The 21,279-nt window shown below is 39.0% G+C and overlaps 1 protein-coding gene across 12 annotated transcripts in view; it reads right to left on the reverse strand.

The window, feature by feature from the left end:
• The window catches only part of MICAL3 (microtubule associated monooxygenase, calponin and LIM domain containing 3), a 165,789-nt gene that overhangs the window by 71,684 nt on the left and 72,826 nt on the right, over positions 1–21,279 (reverse strand). For 11 of the 12 annotated variants that reach the window (XM_076341685.1, XM_076341675.1, XM_076341656.1 and 8 more), the window contains exons 16-24: positions 20,915–21,088; positions 19,712–19,804; positions 14,149–14,244; positions 11,875–11,931; positions 9,896–10,000; positions 7,329–7,436; positions 4,563–4,670; positions 3,724–3,910; positions 632–720 (exon numbers count right to left, since the gene is read on the reverse strand). In XM_076341685.1, the coding sequence (XP_076197800.1) occupies positions 632–720; positions 3,724–3,910; positions 4,563–4,670; positions 7,329–7,436; positions 9,896–10,000; positions 11,875–11,931; positions 14,149–14,244; positions 19,712–19,804; positions 20,915–21,088 (1,017 nt within the window). The remainder of the gene's footprint in view (positions 1–631; positions 721–3,723; positions 3,911–4,562; positions 4,671–7,328; positions 7,437–9,895; positions 10,001–11,874; positions 11,932–14,148; positions 14,245–19,711; positions 19,805–20,914; positions 21,089–21,279) is intronic. The other variant, XM_076341695.1, reaches the window with a different exon arrangement.

The raw sequence follows: 21,279 nt of genomic DNA on the forward strand, positions 1-21,279 counted from the left end.
CGCAAAAATACTGAAAAAGGGGTTGAGGAGACAAATTAAGGGCCTTGGATTGCAATGGAAAAGCTGGGAGACTTTTCTGTATTACACAGTGCGTCTTGATCCTACATTTAAAGCACAAATGCTTCCATTACGACAGTATAGGAAAAGGGATGTCCTTTCTTTTCACACAGGTTCCCATTAACACACAGAAAACCTTCAGAAATGAAGGCAGGTCTTCTTCATAGCCTACGCAAGTGGGGTAGAACTTCATGTTTCACAGGAAATGCAAATAATTTGTTTCATCTTAAGAAAAACCATGGAGAAACAAAGCAAAACCGAAACCGGTAACATAATTCATCTAGTCTCTGCATGGACTGAACAAGTACTCCAGCTGACAAGAAAATAAATCAAAATCCTGTTCTGAATAGGACAGTACATTATTTTATAATAAGAACCATGAAAAGAGAAATGGTAATTAAAGGAACTGCTTTTAAATAAAATTTATAGAACTGCAAGGTCTCATGACATAAAAAAGCAACTCGATGCACTCTGAATTCTTCTACTTTCTGGCAAAAACCCAGCATATTTACTTTTTCAATGTTAAGAATCAAAACCTATTAATATGACATGTTAGATGAAAATAATGAGTTACCTTTCCTGACAGAGGACCCACTGCTGGCCTCTTCCTTTGAGCATAACCAGAGAGTCGGTAACAGTAGTGAGGCTTACAGTAGAATTTACCTGCAGATAAAACACGAATGACGGTCAACAATGAGAACACAGCAGTTTAGCACAATATAAACATCCCTCTCACTGCAACTTAATTTCTGCTGCCATTCCCGTTGCTCCCTCTAGTTTCTTCACTATACATGGCGGCAAACACTATCTGAAGTTTTAACTCCAGCCCTCCTCTCTCCCCCTCCTAGCTAGCCTCCTTTCCATTGGGTGCCTGATAGCCATTTAGCTTAAAATCCTATCAAACACCAAAGCAAAGCTGTGAGGCTTGTGTGGTATCACATGCTAACAATGCGGCAGTGTGTGAGGAACAAAGAAATCATCACATGAAAAGCTGGCAGAAGCACTTTTGGAAAAAGCAAGAATGAATACAACCAGCAGAGGAAAGTGGGAGAGGACAGTGTTAACTCCCAAAGAACCGTCTCTAAAAATGCACAGTGGCTACTTGTGGAAAGGACAATCAACCAATGATTCATTTTCACAACTAAGACCTTTTGTGATACTACTGGTTTAGTAACACCCCAGAAGTCTAGACAGGTTTTCACCGGTATCTGAAAACTGTCAGGAAGCCAAAGCAGCACTAGTAATACCATAATACAAATAATAATAATAATGGCAGCAAATAGATGGCACATAATTATCTTCCAGTGTACCTTTGTCAGTGTATCCTGCTTGGTATATGCAGCCCATAGCATCCCCTACTGCTATCTTATTCCTACGACTTTGCTAATGCATTTCAAACCTATATACTGACCTTTGCCCCTTCCTCTAGTTTCTCTTCCTCTAGTTTCTCTGGGCTGGTATTTGCACAATGCTTTGTTTTATGATGGAAAAGTGACAAACGCTATCTTTCAAGAAGTCTCTGCTTAAATAAACCTTTCTTAACATCTACCCTTTCCAAAAACCGCTCTTTCAAATGTCTGAAAAGAACAACAGAAAAGCTCTTACATAAAAATTCTCAGACTTTGAAGTCCAAAACCAGATACTGACTGCAGAATGCTGTAGAATGCTCATCAGTCCAAACAGCTAGATGAATAGCAACAATGCGTGTATATCTTTGTTATTTTTCCTCTCAAAGAAAACCCAGAATGAAATATAAGCTAAATTTTCACAACGATTAGATTAAATAGGATACCACATATTTCTGTTTGGCCAGATCTGCTTCGTATATGTACACAACTGTTAGGCATGTAATACCATTTCAGAATCAATGCTATAAGTGTGCTGAAACTCCAAGCTTTGTGTTTGCTTCATTGAGAACTATCTGGCCATAACTGCATACATAAGCTTGCTGGCAGAGGGAATCACTAAATCTGGTGGCAAAAACTGTTTCAGCCCATACGGCTGACAGAGGAGCACAGTCTGTTATTGCTAAATATATAGTCAAATATTCAGTCACTTGTGAATGCCCAAGACAACAGCAGTGCTCAAAAAAGGCTTTTTCCCAACTTTGATTACTGATGATGTTACTTTTACATGCTGATTTCAAAATTATTATTGGCCCCTTTAAACTCGCATGCCAAGTCTGCTGACCTTCTGGCCAAGTAATAATGGGTTTTCTATTCCTTACTGGAGACGGGTTTGATGATTCTAAGTTTCTTCAACTCTTCGTGACTAAGCAAGTCCATTATTTAAAATGATTATATAATGCATCATCAAGACATAATTTTGGTTCTTTTTGCCCCTTAAGCCTAGATGGTATTTCCATGGCCATTATTCTACCCAGTATATGCAAAAATATTCTTCCTAGCTACACGCAGTAGATACCTATCAATTTTATAACATTTCAATCTGCAGTAGAATATTCTGGAGTTTCTTCCTGTGGCATATCACTTTATAATTTTTACTTCATCTTTGCCTCAATGAGTGAGGAAAACTATCGGTACTAACACTTTTTTTCCTGTTATTTTGGTTTCTACACCATCATGTCTGGAGTAGAATCCTTTCCACCTAACCTCTCACTAGTTTTACATCATTTTGCACATATTTTCCTATTGAGATAGGAATAAAGATAAATGTCAGCTGTGGAAGAAAATAAAGGCATACCTGCTGATATAAATAAAGGTTTATCTGAGATACTTTCTCCTATTTTTTCTCCAGAAAACATGAAATTTCTCTCAATCACTGCTCAAGCAAAGAATGCAACACGCTGCTATTCTTAGGAGATTACTTTTCACAAGTAATGTGTGATTTCAAATTATTACTTTCAATATGCACACTTTGTTGATAAATTGAGTTTCATCTGCTGCCACATTGTCTGCTTGCTCAGATTTGTTAGGTATATCTGAAGCTTCCCTTAATTCTTAGCGTGCTAGATTCTGTTAACTGAGTCATCAGCAAGTTTTGTAGTCATATTCCTTCTTCCTCAGTCTATCAGATACAGAAAACGAGTCATTACTGAATCTTCAGTAACTACTTCAACACCACTTTCTCTATATATAAACATTGACTTACCTGTAATCAACTTCGATGCTCCATTTTTTGCTATATAAACAGAACTTAGTTTGTAATGAGCTATTATCATAGTCCCTGATTATGAAGTTCCTATTTTAGTACATCTAAAATAAACATACAGAGTTGGACAGTTGTGATGTCTTCGAGAAGGAGACAAATGCAGTTGGCTTTTACAACATGTTATTTTCTCTTAAGTGATACTAAACACTAAGGAGTTTCCTCATTTGACAGTACTGAAATAAGAGTAAAGGGTCTAGCATTCAAACTCAGCCTCCAAACCCTTTTAAAGCCCCCAGCTACTATTTGTTTCTTTGCATTCTAGCAGCTGTTATTATGTTAAATTAATTCCTAAGAGCTCAGTTATTTTGCTGTCAGCATGACCTGGCCACAGGAAATCCATATAGTTTCAACAGTTTGAGAGATGGTGTCTTTGGGACGAAAGTTACTCTCTTCCCTAACTCGCCATATAATTTTTAAGCAAAGAAAGAGCTGAAATCACTAGGCAGACTTCCAGGACAGTTAAGAGAATTCTGACAAAAAGGTAATTTCTCTTACCATCTTCAATATCATAGGCGTAAGATGACAAGCGCAGAGTTGTCGCACAGTATTCACACTTGAAGCAACTGCGGTGGAAGAACTTGCCTTCAGCACTCAGCCTTTCCATCACATAGACTCGCTTGCGGCAGAAGTAACAGACATCACTGCCTCCCAGGTTTTGGGGGAACTCCTTTTTGAGCGAGCCCTAGACAGAAATAGGCATGGCTAAATTTGAGTGTGTCCAGCCTCACCAAGATTGCACGGTCATATTTTCTCTTCATTTCTGCGGATACAGGAGCATCTGGATGCTGCAGTTCTTGGACACAATTCACAGTTTTGACCAGGACACCAGAAATTAACCTTATTGTTCAGGGAAGAAGGTCCTAGGATGCCATGCCTACATATGTCAGGAGTAAAATAAGCTCTGGGTGGAAGAGTGGACACCAGTAGTATTAATGATGACCTTGAAATAAATGACTGAAGGAGACATATGATGGAAAGCCAAAACCATTAGAAATCCCTCAAACAGCAATTGTTAGACCTACGTTATCAAAATCGGTATCTCCTCCAGAAAACAGTAATGCAGAAGTAGCCCCAGTGGATCAAACACATCTTCATAAATATGACAAGCAGTTTCTCAACTGTTTATGCACAATCCTTGGACGCTGAGATTAGATTAAAACATTTTGCAAGGAAAATGAGGACAAGAGTGAGGGTGGATGGAGAAAGGGAAATTAAGTCTTTCACAAAGCTATGACAGATTCCATCAGAGGTAGTAACAACTGGACACTCACAATACTTCAGATCTACAGTACATCTAATCACAAACACGCATCACCTTCTGTACATCGTCTTACCAGTTCCTTCTTGTCTAGAAGGGTTTTGGGTTGCTCTTTCCTTTGAAGCTGATTGGCTATCTGCTCAGCCAATGAGCTCACTCCGCCTGTGTACATCTTTATATACTTCTACCAGATGGATGGAATAAAACAATAGTGAAGTGAGAAAAGAAAAAAAGAATCAAATTAAAAAAATGACTAAAATGATAATAGGTTAGGTGGTGAAAAGGTGCAGAGAGGTCAAATCATGCCAAGACAGTGGACAATATGAAGTGACAAGTAGTAACAGCAAAGCTAGTGTCATCAGAAATCACCAGACAGTCCAGGATCAACTGTAACAACGGAAAGGAAGGCTTGCATTTTGCATTCTCTTAAGTGCTCTAGAAATACTATGATGATGAAGAAAGCAGCTCTTATTTTCACTCGTGGGGTATTTTGCACCTGGAAACCTGAGCATAGACACTTCTCAAAGACGAGGCCAAATATAGGTTAAGATTTTAGGTTCCAGGTAAAACTGGCATCAGAAACAAAGATCTTTTAGAAGACATGTCACAGTCTAATGCAACATGCTGATCACAACAGCATATTTATACACTTAGCAACCGGAAAGAATTCATTTACAGAGCATTCATAGAGCAAGGAGAAATCCTTAACTAAGGAACTTACAGAGATTCAAAAATATGAATTCTTGCAATGCTAAAAATACATAGAGGTTTATATGAAAAAAGATGCAAGAGCCTCATCCAATGCATTAAAGCCATACCTGCATACATCTGGAACATATACTTGTTCAACTGTGAATATGGCTTTATGACTAGGCTTTTCTCCATCATGGGTACTGACTGACTCCATAACTTTGGATATCTAAAAACCCTCCAGTATTCCGAGAAATCTAGGCAGGTTGGTTGTTACCTTAGATGGTACAAAATGAGTGTTTGCAAGTCAGGTTCAGTCACTGCAGGAGCAGAGGAAGTGTTTTTCACAGGAAATACTTACAACCATTGGCAATAATTACATGGTTAAGAAAATTATGTGGTTACATCCCTGTTAGCTCAATCACACTGCAAACGCCATGTATTTGACTCAGAGCAGCAAGGAGCACACCAAGCAATTTTCCTTTTCCAGACTTAAGAAGCATTATGAATGTTTATAGCTGAAGTCTCCTCAGCAAATGAAGGATCATCAGAGAGACACTCCAGCTTCTGGCAAGTGTAAAATACCAAGAATAACAGTATTCTGTTATCGTACCTCAAAAGCCCCTTTACTCATATAGCAGAACTTGTTTGAAGCACACTAATTATTTCCCACAACTAATAAAACAGCATAAATTTCATACGTGTGGTTATTAGCCTTTTAGGAATGTTTAAGACCTTCACATGCTCAGACATGAGAACAGCAGGAAGCATCACAAAAACTGAAATTCACCACAGAATGGGTGGTACTTTGGGAAAAAAGATTTTGAAAATGGAGTGCTCAGCCAGAGATTACCGCTGCTATCACTGAAGTCCTAATTCGTTAAGCTCTGTGCCACTCTAGTAATGAGGGTTTATTTCTACCTAGAAAGAACTTCTACCTGTCTACTGATTCCACCCTAAAATGCAGAGCACTCACAGGATTTATATATGCAAGAAATTACAAGTGATTTGTCTTTCAGCATTTTCCAGGTTCCATTCTTCCTCAGCTAATGTGTGCACACACATATGTGCACAGTTGCCTTTCAATGTCATACATAATATCTTGTTAAATATTACATTTAAAATGGTGCCCATTGGAAAAAATTTCTTTCTTTCATTCAACATTGATCTTTAACTGGCAACCATAATGATTTGGCCAAAAGCTTTCCATTTTCTGCTAAAAGACCAGAAACCTTTGAGGCTTTTTAAGTTTTCTTAAAAGATAGTTCAAGCTTTTCCATGGGAAAAATTTTCTTTTAGCTGAACCAGGTTTCCACTGAACAAGTTTTGATTTGAAACCTTCATCCAACCTTAACTGCAGATGCTTCAGGATCTTTAAATTTCTACCAGCACATATGAAGTTCCATGCTTAAAAAGTGATTATGCTAATCTTAACTCACAATACCTTGGACTATTTGGTGTGGGAAATTTAGTTGCTGAGTTTTTGATTCGGGGTTTTGTGTTTCTGATTTATTTTGCTTTTTTCCTGTACAGCACATCTGGCCTAATACTAGGTCTTAAATGAAGCATTTTATCTTTCCTCCCGTGGGCAAAAGCCTTCAAGATATACAACGTTCTGCAACATTTCCACGAGCGGGCAAAGAACCCACTCCAGCTTAGGTCAAATCAAGCTCCTGGTGTTTATGTATGACAACTGCAACTAGTTCAAATTCTCAGTGATTTTTCAGAAAGCCAAAGTACTTTTTATTTCACACTGTCCATTAAACATATATGCACAAACACATTATGTAGTTTGGCTCAAGATCTCAACAAAAGCAGCAAGCCAAACAAGAACGCTTTACTGCAAAGCCAGAAGGACTATAAGTGCTCAGAAAAACTGATTTGAGAGTGAGATGTACCACAAGCTTTTCATTTACACCAAATGTTAAATATATTTAGTTTCAAACTGCTTTATGGCTGACAATAACCAAGCTATGCCACAGGTTGCCTCTGGTTCGTTCTCATTTGTGCATGAATATGCACAGACATTGCATTCTGCAGGTGAAGCATTGCAAGCCTAGCCATCTCTTGTGGTGCGTCCTTGGCTGGTGGGACTGGGGTGCAGCAAGCGAACACAGCTGAGTGCACCTTGCAATGCTCAGGCTAATGCTACCTGTCGAAGAGAGTCAGATGAAGGCGAAGAAGGGCGATTAGAAGAACGGAGGCTAAGGGAGAGCTCCCACTGGTCAACAAAGAATCGGCGAGACGGTTCAGTCTCAGGCTAAAAAATAAAATAAAAATCAAAACAATCATACATGGCTAAAGAGGGAAGAGAAGAGAAAATAAGAAAAACTCAGGCCCTTCTGCCCACCATAAAAAAAAATTTCTTAAACACTCTTGTAGGAAAACTTGGAGAAAAATGTCCAATGTATCTTCACTTCCTCCTTAGTGAGACAGAGTAAGTTATTCTTAATTTGCTTTTTATTAAGTTTTAAGTTATTTAGGACCATTTGGAAGCAGTTACCTACTTCCACAGATGTCCAACCTCCTGTAACCCAACCAACTAAGCCACTGGCAAAGATCCCGAATCAATTTCCTGTGCTCCTCCTGTATCTCCCATTGTTCTGTATTACTAACTATATAAACCAAAAGCCCGCTCTCCTTGGGGATGGAAGAAAAAGAAATTAATTGTATGCATTACCAGTAATTAGCAGCAAATTTCCAACCTAAAGTTTACTATAAGAAGATTGGAAACATCACACTAAAAAGAACGAAACAATAAAAAACAACCTGCTGTTCTTTCTTATCAAATTGCAAACAATAAATCCCAAACTGAGAATCTGCATCCTTCTGAAACTGGTTCCTCACAGGAGAACCCAAAAATTTGGTCTTCTAACATACCCCTCTCATTACCTCTATGGTTCATTATGCCTATCTCCCAAGAAATACTTCACATAAATAGGAAAAAAACAATAGCTGGAAGTATCAGACATAGCGCTGGTAGGAACTGTGCATTCCTAGAAATTATAATCTGGAAAGAAAAATTATGCAAATTTCAAATATTCGACCGTCTTTTACAAGAAAATTATGTTTTCCATTATAAAAAGGAAAAATAAATGTCATGTAGCTGCATAACCCAAGAAAATAGCTATTTCTAGCCACTTAGAATGGCCTAGCCTCAAGATTAAATCTACTGGACAAAATGCGAAATAGCTTGGCTTTCACAATTTCCCCAATGTAAAGAAATGTAACTGTTTACTTTATACACAGATTTTCTGTACTTAAGATCATCAACATTTAATCAAATTTCTTTTCTGAAAATGTCTTTCTTTGCTAAGCTTTCTTTCTCTTACTACTCTATTTTTCTTGTTTTCTTCCCCTAAAATCCCACACCATAATCTATCATTGCCTGCAGTGTTCCAACATCTGTTTCCTCTTTTTCCTCTCTGTCCTACCCACTTTATCCTTTCCTCTACTTTGTCTTCTCCGTCTCCCATATATTTTCTCTTCTCCTTAATTTGGTACTATACAGAAATTAGGCAGTTTCAGAAATAATGTCTGTCTTTGCATTGTAATGCTGTTAATCTTTTCCATCCTCAAAAGGAGCTTAAAAGTGCTAGAGAGCAATACAGAAGGTAGGAGCAAGATGTTTTGGTGTAGGTGTTCATTTCTGTATCATAATTTCAACTGAGTAAGGAAATGCACATGAGCACGCTGTCCTTGGATCATGCCCGAGATCTTCAGTTGTGTCACCCATTAACAAATGGATGTTAATATGTTTAAATTAGTCTTCTTACTCAGTCTTTCATGGCTGCTTCTATGTCCCCAAATTCTATATCAAATCCAGCCAAAGATTCACTCTTCCTTCCTTGAGAACAGCTTCACTGACTTTAATTATCAGCAAAGACAGCATCCCCAAAAGAACAGCAATGGAAAGTGACCTAAATGTTATAAATTTCCTTTTGACATGGCTTGGAAAAGTTATGCCCACCAGCAAAAGTTCTGGGACTGTTTACACTCCAGCCCAAGAAGAGAGCTTGATTTTGTATGGTTAACTCAAAACAATAAGTTATGAAAAAAATCACTTCTGTAGGTGGTGTTTTCCAAAAGCACTTTCCAGTTTGCCAAATGCTGTTGAAGATAACTGAAAACAGAGATAGGGGCAAGCAACTAGAAACTAAAGAAACCACTGTTCAAACTGGCATGCTCCCATATGCCAAAGTTGACACACTGGAGAGAAAATTAAGAACAAAACCAAACCAAAACAAAAGCGTACACTGGAATCAAAGAAAATCTGCACAAGCTGCCAACTCTACTGTTGGAAATAAGTATACAGGAAGTATGGACACAAAAGTAGTACTTCAGAGCCAGGAATCATGCTTGGAAAATGCGAATGTTCTTGCTTCCAAAAGCAAGTAAAAGTTGTGAGCAACTGACTGGTAAATGACCACTGTGAGATGATTTGATCTGGAGTGCAGCTGGTTTTCAGCATGTACTCTGAAGCTTGGAGGCTGTTTTTTACCTTATTGTTTATATTGTGTTTTGAGAAACTGAAACATTGTCATTCATCAAACAAGGAGACAGTTAAGAACCTGCAAGTAGGATAAAAATACTACACATGACTGTACAGCAGTGGTCATCGTATTTTGGTGAATTTTTCTATCCCGCTGACCCCAGATGTCACCGGTACTCAGAATCCCACACTGATACAGGACACCAGATAGGCAGGGCTGTAGTCACCTGATGCCTCACTGCAGGTCTGGACTCCAGGAGGGCAGCCAGCTGACATGCCCTTTGCTCAACATTCTCAGGCACTTGGTCATCAGAAAATAAACGAAGAGATCTCTGTGAGATGAGGAAGGAGGGAGGAAGTAAACAAACCAGCAAAAAAAGCCCCAAAAGGAATAGACACCGAAATGCCAGACAAAAGGTATAAAATTCACATGCAGAACAGTAAGAGGAGCTCCCATGTGAAGACTGTTTTTATTTCCAATAAATGGAAACGATTTATTTCCAATGTCTACTGTTCTAACGAAGTGCTAAGTTTTGACTCTCAAGGCCAAGATAAAACAGTTGATTAGTCGTTATTCACAACTCTCCTATCTAGGACTGCTGCAGCCAAAACCAAACAAGCGTGTGGCCTCTCTCTCTGGCATTACCATCCAAAAAAAAAAAAAAGTGGCTTTATCATGCACAAAGGAGCTTATTTGCCAACTTATTTCACCATAGTTCTCAATTCTCAAGGATTTCCTTTACATATCTAAACCTGCACATACTTGTGTTTCTCAGATTTTGTGCACAGCAACACTTTTTTTAGGGTAATGTACTTCAGTTCTCATAAAGAATGAGTTCGTCTCCACTGGTATATGAAAAGTGAACGCTGTACTTGCCAAAGAGAGGATGTTTAATGAGACTGGCTGGCTGAAACAAAGCACAGCAAAAATCAAACTATCACAGAAGTTGCCAGTTTTACTCCTGCAACTTCACTGCCCTACTTGTTCTTACTGCACTGCCATGTCAACACATCCCAGGCACAATATTTGACACCTCTGCTAGTCTGGTCTTTCACATCAATCTTCTTAGACTGTTGTGTGGTGTACTTAGTGACATGGAAAAGAGACCTGGCTCGCGGCCTGCTGTGCAGGACAGAGGTATCACCTGCAATATCACATAGCCTTTAGCTAATTTGTTTGTAGAGTTCAAAAGTAAATGGACCAGGAAATACAAACATGTGCATGAAGAAACCTCAGACTTGATCTGTCAAGAATGCCAGTGTGCTGCTACATATTGCTAACTGTCCTCCAAAGCAGAACAGAAAATCGGGTTCACACCCAATTTTCAAGAAACACTTTTCCCATTCAGATGCATTAATACTACTCTCTACTTTCAGCTGCTTTCAGTTCCACCTACTCCTTCCTACTAGGTCCTTTTCACTAAAACTGGGGCCTATTATAAAGCTGTGGACTTCTGTGTCACTGCAGACACACACTTACTCATTTTCTACTGCCTGTCAGAAAACACGCGGCCCACAAGAGTCTTTTGTTAGAAAACATTCTGAAGGTTGCAACAGTTTTATAGCTGGCTACCACTTATGACTTAATTCATTCAAAGCCTTTACTGGAATGTCAATTAATTTGTCAATATGAATTCAAATCAACGAATTCTTCTGAGTGCCTATCTTTTCTTTTCCCATGCTTCTGTATAATACTGAGTCGTTCAGACAGACCGTTGAATATTTCATTGTTAAGAAGGCTTCAAAGTCTCTATGCTAAATAATGCCTCATCATTTTTACTTTTACTTTGGCCTGTAGGAGGCAGGATGGAATGCCAGTTGTTTAACCATCCAGAAAGCAAGCAGTGGAAACAATGCAACCATGTTCGCATGAATTAGCACAAAACATAACTCTTCTTGTTCTGCTACAGCCACAGCATACTTCAATAAAGAGGTGTAAGAGAAAAAGAAGAATGGGAAGAGCTTCAATGCTAGATCTACAGCAAAATAAAAGCATATAGCAAACTGTTGATGAAGGCTTGTTATGCATTTATGTGGGTATCACACAGAAATAATCACTCCTAATTGACTCTTAGCAATTCCAGCGTGTTAACAGCAGCATTAGGATAAGTGTGTTTCACTACTCAGTACATTTGTTCTCCGTATTACACACATCCACCACAGCCTTGTGTCATCAGCATCCATGCCATTTGTTCATGCTGTTTACCCTTTCCTGTCTGGGACTCTGCTCCCCGGGACAGTCGGCACCAGGTTCCCTGTTTCTCTGCAGGCAAAAATTATGAGCTTAATAACCACAGACCAACTTCCTAGTCAAAACACACTTCATCTGATTTTTCTTACGATGCAGGCAGAAAAGAGGCCATAATGATAGCAGAACAGTTTATTAAGAAGAATATTCTAAAACTGGCAATAATAACTTGGATCCTGTAGGGAAAATTTTAAAAAACTGTCCGTATATATCCATATTAGGTCAGTAAACCACAATATAGTACCACAATGCAATGAAATTAGTACGATAGAGATGGTAAGACACTCAACATAACTCATACTGTGATATTAGATCAAAGGAAGGAAATGGAAAGTTTAAAAGAAGTGGCAGAATGAATGCATTAGAAGCACAGAGGTACAACTTTTAAAAGACATCAGTGTAACAAGGATATAGATCCATCTAACTCGCTGTGAGGCCTAGGCCAAGACAATTTCAGGAAAAGAAACCATTCCTAAGGAAGAAAAAATGTCTCCAAAAGCAGACCCCTCTCAACTGAGTCTAACAGATCAGTTCTGTAGCACAGGGGGTAAAAATTCCTCAGAGTTAAAAGGAAGAAGCCAAATTTTTTATTATTATTATTATTATTATTAGTTTAAGCAAGAAGACATGCAAAAAAAAGTTTCCTACAGGACACAACGTAGAAAATGGTCAAAGTACACTTGGACCCAGCAGTAGTTGGCTCTCATGACTGAACTAGGCAACCAAAAAGACACAGGACAGACAAACACTTGGAGAAGCTAGGGAGGGAAAATACAGAGCTAAGGGGTCCTTAGTAACTGAAAGCCAGTTTCTCTATATGGAAAATGAATCCCACGCCATAGATTAAAAAGTAAAACTCAGCATTTAACTGTCTTAGTTTCTCTTTCTGTAAGCTTGGGGTAAACCCTTCTTCTCTCATAAAAATGTATCTGTCAAAATTTTCAAAGGATTTTGACAAGAGGAAGGCAGCTAGCTATCACATCATCTGATAATATTACACTCAATTCAGTTTAAATGTGGGTTTTGCTGATGAAAAGGGCCTTCACCACCCATTCTATCTAGATGTCCATTCCTGTATCCTTTCTTGCACCATGGTGTCCACAGTGTGCCAGAAAACTAACCACTTTTTTGTTAGGACAGTTTTAAATCAGATCAGTGAGCAGACCTGACCTATCTTGCAGATGCAGACACCAGAGAGGCAGCAGAGAATGTGTGCTCCAGAGGCTGACAGTAAGTAGACCAGATTAAATATAACATGTAACAACACTCTGAGAAATCACAGCAATAAGGCAAGTCAAACTTTATGTTTAAGAAGAAATCTCGTCCACTCTGCTAAAAGGTAACATGCCTTTACAGAGTTCATAGGCATACAAGTGTACAGCAAAAAAACATTTTCCACCTATGGGGAAATTTATTTGTACAATTCCTATTTAAAGTTATGGGAGGTCTATGGAACTGTGGCTGCCTTTTTATCACCTCAAGGTTAGTTCAGGATTGATCAGGGAGGAGTGGATTTTATTACTGCAGTAGAAAAATGAAACAAAAATTTTTAAAAGGTACAACTCAAAGCAGCACGATGACCATGTACAACAAGACACAAATATTAAAGGATTTCAGGTAATATTTAACTAGAAGGACAACAAACACGTGCACAAACATCTGGACGTACATTTATACACTCTGTTCAGAACAGCTCTCACTGCTCCAAATTCAAACTCAGACAGACTGAACACAAACTCTTCTGAGACAAAAGCTTGGGTGTGGGGGAAATGGAAAGACCACATTGGATATGTGCAGGCCACTACAACACTCTAAAAAGGCACTTCATACAAGTAATCCTGAAAGAGTTTCATGAATACAAGGGCAAATTTTCATTCATACTTGTTCAAATAAAGAGTGGAGATGGAGAAAAGTTGCATTTTCTTTCCCCGCACTACTCCAAACATTTAATTTCTATTTTGCTGCAACTCAAAACTGGAAAAGGCTACTGTAATTACAATTACCCTACAGTAAAATCTCAGAGTCTCCAGTGCATCAGATAATCATCATAATCATACTTCCGGTGAGCTAACACCAACCTGTGTTTCTAGTCTAAGAGGCTGAAGAAGCCCTATCGTCATCTGAAAAAAGAAAACTGGTAATGCGTTTGTAAATAGGATATCCAGTAACTGATCTAGTCACTTGTACAAGCAGTAATGAAGAGAGAGGGACAGAGCATGCAGAGGGAATCACCTGCTGCCTGGGATACGGTGGAGAGGAAGGTGGAGTGGAAGAAGAGAGCATGATCACTTTTTTGGGGCAGGTCCGAGAACGTTCCTTATTCCTCAGCTTTTTTTAAAACAGAAAAAGAAAAAAAAAATCATAATAATGGTAGAAAAGAGATAACATTACCATTGGCTTTGGTGAGACAGGCCAGAACATGTGAACTGAGGGACCGTGATCCTAAGCTCACACCTCTCACGAATGACCTAAAGCCACGTTTTATCTGAAGCTAAAAGACCGAAGTTTTTCGCCCATAGCCACACTATCACATGTCCATTTGACAGATACTTCTAGGGGCAGCCAACATGTACTTATATCAATCATCAGTTGAGTTTCTGACTCAAGGTCTTACAATCGGTGAAAGGTACAACTTGGAACTTTGCATAGCACAGCTGGACCGCTGTCTTTGCTTCATGAAAAATTACTTATTGCTGTGCCTTGCAATGTTTAAAGATATCCATCCTGTTGACCTAATTACTCTTGCTTGCAGTTCATTAGCAATACAACTCCAGCCACAGTATTGTGTTCTCAGCTTCAAATCCCTCCTCTTTAACTTACAGATACTAAACCACCTCAGGCCAAGCTGAACTGTACTCTGCCATTCTACTAGAACAGAAATACAGCTGTTTTATAGCTAAAATGTAGCCATATCTAATAGTCTGAATATTACACAATGCACATACATGTCCTCATTTTAATATGCCAGAAAACATGCCTTTCTAGTTCTGTACCTCCTTACTATGTACAGTCTTTTCTCCACCACTTCTTGATTATTAATGTATCTTCTGCCTGATTTTTCCTTTTCTTTTGAGTTCTCACCAGAGCATATCTGGAAATTGTTGCATTGCAAAAAAAATGCTGTGTATCCAAAGCCACTGTTAGATAGCCTCCAAAGAAACAGCATGCTGTTTAAAGGTATTACACATGTTCCTTACTGCCCTTACAGCTGAGCTGACACTAACATCTGTTTGGGTATTCTCTTCCCTTTCAGCATAAATAAATAAACAAACAAACAAACTCTTCTAATTCAAACAGATGCTACAAGCAGCTTAAACTAAAGCACATGACTTTGCACTGAAGTGGATGAGGAACATTTATATGTTGTTTCAAAAGGCTCAGCTGTGAAGTCACTAATTTCTAGCTGAAAGGTTGGTAACATTTTCAACCACTACAGCTGTTCATGGACTTTCGTCTGACCATGGCCAAGTTTGCATTTCAAATTTCAACATTTTCACAAACTTGTATATTTTTCCATGGCAGATCTCGGAATATAACATTGTACAGATGTATGAAGTACATGTTCAGTCCTCCAGTAGGATGCATATCTGAGCATGCAAAGACAAAGATGGCTATAGGAAAGAGGAAAGCTATATCAACAGTTTTAAATAAGAAATTAAGTAGGAAAAACAGTATTTGCAGAAATCATTGGTGTTATAAGTTCTCTTCTATTAAGATTTCAGCTCCTGCCGACTGTGGTCATCTCAGTTAGTCATCGTATATCTCCAAAAACCACAGTTCCAACAGAATTACTGAAAAGAGTTTGTACTGCTGCACCTTTACCACACTTCAGGAGACCATCTCAAAAGAACAAGCATCAGACCTCCAGAGGCAGAAAAGATTTGCACCAAAAGACACGTGACCTCCATCTTACAAGCATCTTAGCACACATCAGTGATTTAAGCTTATGCATTACACACATACCTTGTTGCTGTCAGGAGACCTATGAAACTATAGCAGAAAACTGCTGAAGGCCATAAGCTGAGAGTCTGGAAAGCCAGGACAAAATTCAGTTTAAAAGGCTCGTCTCCCATACCATACCCAGTCAGATCCTCTTCTGGACAGACCACATGGCTTTTCAATGGCTTCATGATCCCTGATGAGATGCTCTTTCCCAAAGGCAGCCAAAATGGCTTGGAAAGCAATAGAACACACCATGGAAGATGTTTTTATACAAGTAGGCATTCATTTGAGGAGATTAACCACCACACCATGAAACACAATCCAGTTTTTTAGGAGATATTACCATCACATAAAAAATTACACACATTTGCACTGTGCATGTACACTTAATATCTTCATGCATTACCAGCTGCTGCTGAGGTGCTCATAATAGCACGAACCCTATTTTGACAACACAGACCAACATTCTCGAAGTGTAGCTCAATAAAGCAAACTTTGTAATCAAATTCAAGAGGAAAATGCAGGCCACACTGAATGCTGCGTGCAGCAGATTGGTGAGGTTTTTAACCTGCTTGATCTTTTGAAGGTTTTCCCTTTCCAAGAGAGATAGCATTAAAGGTCTTGTGATGAAAGTAAAAACTGCTTCAGAACAGATTCTGCCAGGATTTCACTCTTTCTAGGAATCCTGTCTTAGCAAGCCACCCCTACCCCACCTGTACAACAGACACAGAGACAGTCTGCCTTACAAACTCATTGAAACTGCTGGCCTTGTAACTCTTGACTCCAGGGCAAAGCAAGATTCTAGACTTAAACTGATAAGGCAAGTACAGCTAAGGAAGTCCATCTGACAGACACTGGCAGGCAATAGCCCAAAGCAGATGTAAATTTTCCATCAAAACTGGGGGTCCAACCCAGACTACATCCTTTACAACTGTGTGGCTTCTCCCCTGCAATCACTCTTATGCTTTTGCAATATGCTTTCCTTTTCCATGCAGTTTCCAAGACGCAGGACCAAACCTATCGAACACAAGATGCAAAACTTCCCTTCTCCCAAAAACCCCTGAGGACCTCAACTTCATTCTGCCTACTGGCAAGAACATTAGACAACTTGTGATTTCCCTGAATAACACGTGACCACTTTGTCCCCTTAGGAACTGCTTTGTTCCTCTTCAAAGGACTCTTCAGTAGAAGGTATTTGCTATGTGATATATCTTACATGAAGTCACTGACAGAAGTTTCTGCTCATGAACTCTGACACCTGTGCCAAACAAGACAACCCTTTCCCATAGCTTCATGAACAGCTCTCTCCAGTAAACATACGTCCTCCCTAAAAAGCTTGTCAGGAGCAATACTAATCTTTTACAGTATCTCCAGTAACATGTACTGGTACCCCGCATCAAGTCCAACTCTTGGTAATCTGTGGCCCAGGAAATAGCTTTGTAGCTAGAGTGCCCAGTGTCACAGTAGGAAGCCATTTCAGTACCGTAGTAACACACAGCCTCACAGCTATTGGATTCTGCATGCCTAAGCAACCAGAATTAGGAATCTCAGTTGCCAGCTGAAGCACTGTTTCAGCAACAACTTCCTGCAGGATAGATTTCTCTCCAAGCTTGACAAAGCTGGCTGCTTGACTCAGTGGATGGCTTCCTGCCTCAGCTGATCTCTGATCAGTCGAGAGTAAATGGTTCTATATACTCCCATGGCTTTTGAATGAAGACAACTGATGTTCTTCATTTTCCCAGGCAAGTAATAAGGAACCTTTGGAGTAGGGACCGTATCAATTGTTTCTTTGATCATACTGTATCCTGCAGATTTTGCATCCTTGAGATCCAGTTTTATTCTTCTCCATTTCAAGTGTCAGATGAAAAGCACTGCAAAATCCAGCATGAAACCTGGACCCAAGAACCAACCATCTTCTGTTGACGCAGTAAAGCCTACCAAGGAAAGATCATCTCCAGCTGTAATCTTGAGAGGGAAATCATCCACAGAAGGTAATCAATGTCAGTGTTGAATAAAACAATGTAAGTCCTCTGAAAGTACAATTGTTACAGAAAGATGATTTTTCAAAGATCTGCCCTACATTGCTGCCTATATAGAGATGCTATTAATGTTGAGGGAGACCAGAAGGATGTTTTTTCTTCCCCCCACTCCCCCTTTTTTTTTTTTTTAAAAAAAAGCACATAGTGCAAGCAAAAACAAGAACAAAAACAACAACAAACTGCTCTCTGGTGAGGAGAAAATCCTCATCATAAAAGCAGGAAACAAAAGTTTGTTCTTTTTTTGATCAGTTACAAAAGGACAACAATAAGAACTTCTGTGTTTCACCGTAAAGGCTTAATTATAAAGCCTTCATAAAGTTTCAATAGCAGGTTCAAATACAATCTCAAGGCTGCAGGATGTGATCTTCTCCAAATGCTAAAACACAAATCTTCATCCTTCTGAATTGGGATAGACTGGACTGCATTCGTTGTCTTCCTTTTTATTTGTGGGTAACATAAGCAGTGCTCATCAACTGACTTAATATTGTACAGCCATATTATGCTCTTCTGCATCAGTTCTTTGGGTTCTCCCCCTTTACCTGGGAAGTATTCTTAAAAAATGAAATTTGCCTTAATCATGGATGATGTGTATCCACCTGAAAGTGCTCATTAGCCTATAAAGAAGATTTTGATGACATAGAACATAGAAGAAAAAACACTGAGTCAGGAAACCTAACCATAATGTTGACATTTTTAAGACTCTCTTGACAGTCCTACTGACAACAATTCCCCTGGTTTAGGTCTTCTTTCTTGGAGAGAAATCTTCTAGATCATGGCACTGGTCATGACATGCAGCACTAATTGTGCTGAATGCCTTGAACATGAAGTTAACCATGAATCCATAAACATGCAGGACAGTGAATTTCCAAACTAGTGTCATCTTCTTCCTCTTGACTCCAAAGTATGCTCTGATTAAACTACAACCAGAAAGCAGCAGATGTTTCTCCAAATTATGGCTGCCAGAAAAAGGTGTCTCAGCACTCTCAGAAACATGAGGAGGCCATTTGCACAGGGAAACAGTGGAAGCAGAGGAAGTTAGTGAGATAAGTATCCCTATCTGCCCGAAAAGATTGTCTGTCACAAGCCTTGCTTTTGAAAGTGCACTGCTGAAAGAAAAACACCGGCAATGACACTGGGCCAAAACACACAAGAGAAAATAAAATTTGATACCTCTTTTTTCTGCTGTTGATCCCTATTCTGACACCTCTGTGGCAGGAAACCTAAAATTTACTTAATTCACAGTAATACAGGAATCTGCAATGCAATGAATGTGAGAAGTTGGCAAGGACAGCTACATTTATCATAGAGAAAAGGAAACCACAATAAAGTCTCCTGTAACTGCAGAACACATAAGATTTCACATGTGAATAGCAAAACTGATAACCGATTTTACTATTTATACCAAAGGAAGAGTTTTAATATCATAGATGGCGTGACACCTTTAACCTCATTGGTTGCAATAACTGCTTACCTTTTTTCAATTTTTTTCTAACAGAAAAATCTAGAAATACTCCAGATGATAAAATGTCTACACCAGGTTGCATCTGTAGGCAAGGTTTCTGCTAAAACATCCACTGAAACCCTGGGAACTTGAAACTAGCATAAGAGGGCTGGGAAAATTTGACTAAGTCCTTTTGAAACATTAAACCATGCATCATTACCAAAGGCAGATATTGATTTTATCCATTAAAAGTTAAATTATTTAAAATAATGGACTCGCAAAAGGTGCTAGAAAAGGACTGGTTTAAAAACAAGACAGTGATAGCTAGCGTTGGGTGCAGGCAATGCGTTGTATTCATAATCAGTTTCTTTACCTGTTTCCACTGGGGTATGGGAGCAAGACGGCCCTGCTCTCGTCTGCTGGATGGTTGGTTGTGAACACGCTCTTGATAAGGCAGGACAGGTTGCTGCATGTAGGTTGTAGGGAACGTGGGTTTGGACCAAGGAGGAAAGATATAATAGTAAAGAAAACTCAAAGCCAAAGGAATGGGATACAGAATAAGACAGACAAACATTTAAGAAAAAAAATAGGGTAGGGGAGAATTCATTTAGCAAGTAAAATATAAAAAGGGAAAAAATATCCAAAAATGGGAAATTACGTATGTTTTTGGACCTTCCCTTTATTTTCATTGTTCCTTCAAATCAGCCTGGTTATTCCAGCCAATATGTAGTGGCTGAGGAAACATTTGGTTGATAAAGAGTGGGATAAACATCACCGTTTTGAGATTATGTTATACTACTAACACTGCTCTGCAGTGTAGCATAGACATACTTGACCTAGCTTTAAAGTAGCTAGGTCAGGTCCCACTCACAATCTGGCCAAGGCAGCACAGAGCTTGGCACAAGCTATGAAGACAGATTATGCAGCAGAGCAAGAACTCAGGCACTTAAACCATACTGAGCCTTACACTGCTGACACCACACTGCTAACAGTAGCCTGAAGTGACTCAATCTAACTTCAAAGACAACTACCCTGCAGTTGCAGTAGTTCAGATACCATCCTGAATAACCAGCAGTCATCAGGAAGCCTCACTTGGAATGACATAAATATCCCGATTGCAAAGAAACTCCCAGGCATTTATCTGCTGCACTTACACACGCATAGAAAACTTAATCACAGTTCACAAGAACAAACAGATATAACCTGGCATGAAAAAATTCAAATCAGAAATTAAATGACAGTTCTTAAACATTAGAAATGGGATGTTCCTGGAAAGCTTTTCAAGAGCAATAGTAGTTATAAAAAAAACCAAACAAATTGTTGGTAAGATGTTTTTGAAAGACATTACGTAACATAATACAGGCAATAACAGGGAAATAGACTTTTATTAGCAAGTTCTTCTCTATCCCATACTCCTAACTTAAATTTTTTCTCTTTTGAGTAAGCTTCACTCTTGCCTAGGGGAGCCTTTGAAGTAGAAGAGCACCACTAGCATCCCATCTCAAGGAATGCATATTATTATTCATGATTTTCCTCCATAATTCCAAAATAAAGGGGTTTATTATCCATCTCCTACCTGTCTTCGTAAGCTTGAGGACTGCACTGGTGCATTCTCCTCAAACTTGGCCAGTAGCTGGGTTGCCATAGACTTGACTTTGTTCTGATTCCCAATGGCAGCATCAATTCTCCTCTCTGTCAGGGCGCTCACCAGTGTGGGCCTTTCTTCTCTGTAGCTTCGCGGGATGTCCTCCTAACAATCAGCGATATCAAAATTTAACAAGATGCAAACAGATCACCTTTTCCTCTCTACCCTTTTGCTGTGAGAGGTTTCTAACGCTGTAGAAAACGAATCTATTAGTCTGCACTTGAAAGCTCACATTTTAATTTCCTTTGGCATGTCATCAAAAGTTCTGTTAAACTTTACTTATCTTTTCAACCTTA

This window comes from Aptenodytes patagonicus, chromosome 1, assembly GCF_965638725.1.
Source record: "Aptenodytes patagonicus chromosome 1, bAptPat1.pri.cur, whole genome shotgun sequence".
Lineage (NCBI taxonomy): Eukaryota > Metazoa > Chordata > Aves > Sphenisciformes > Spheniscidae > Aptenodytes > Aptenodytes patagonicus.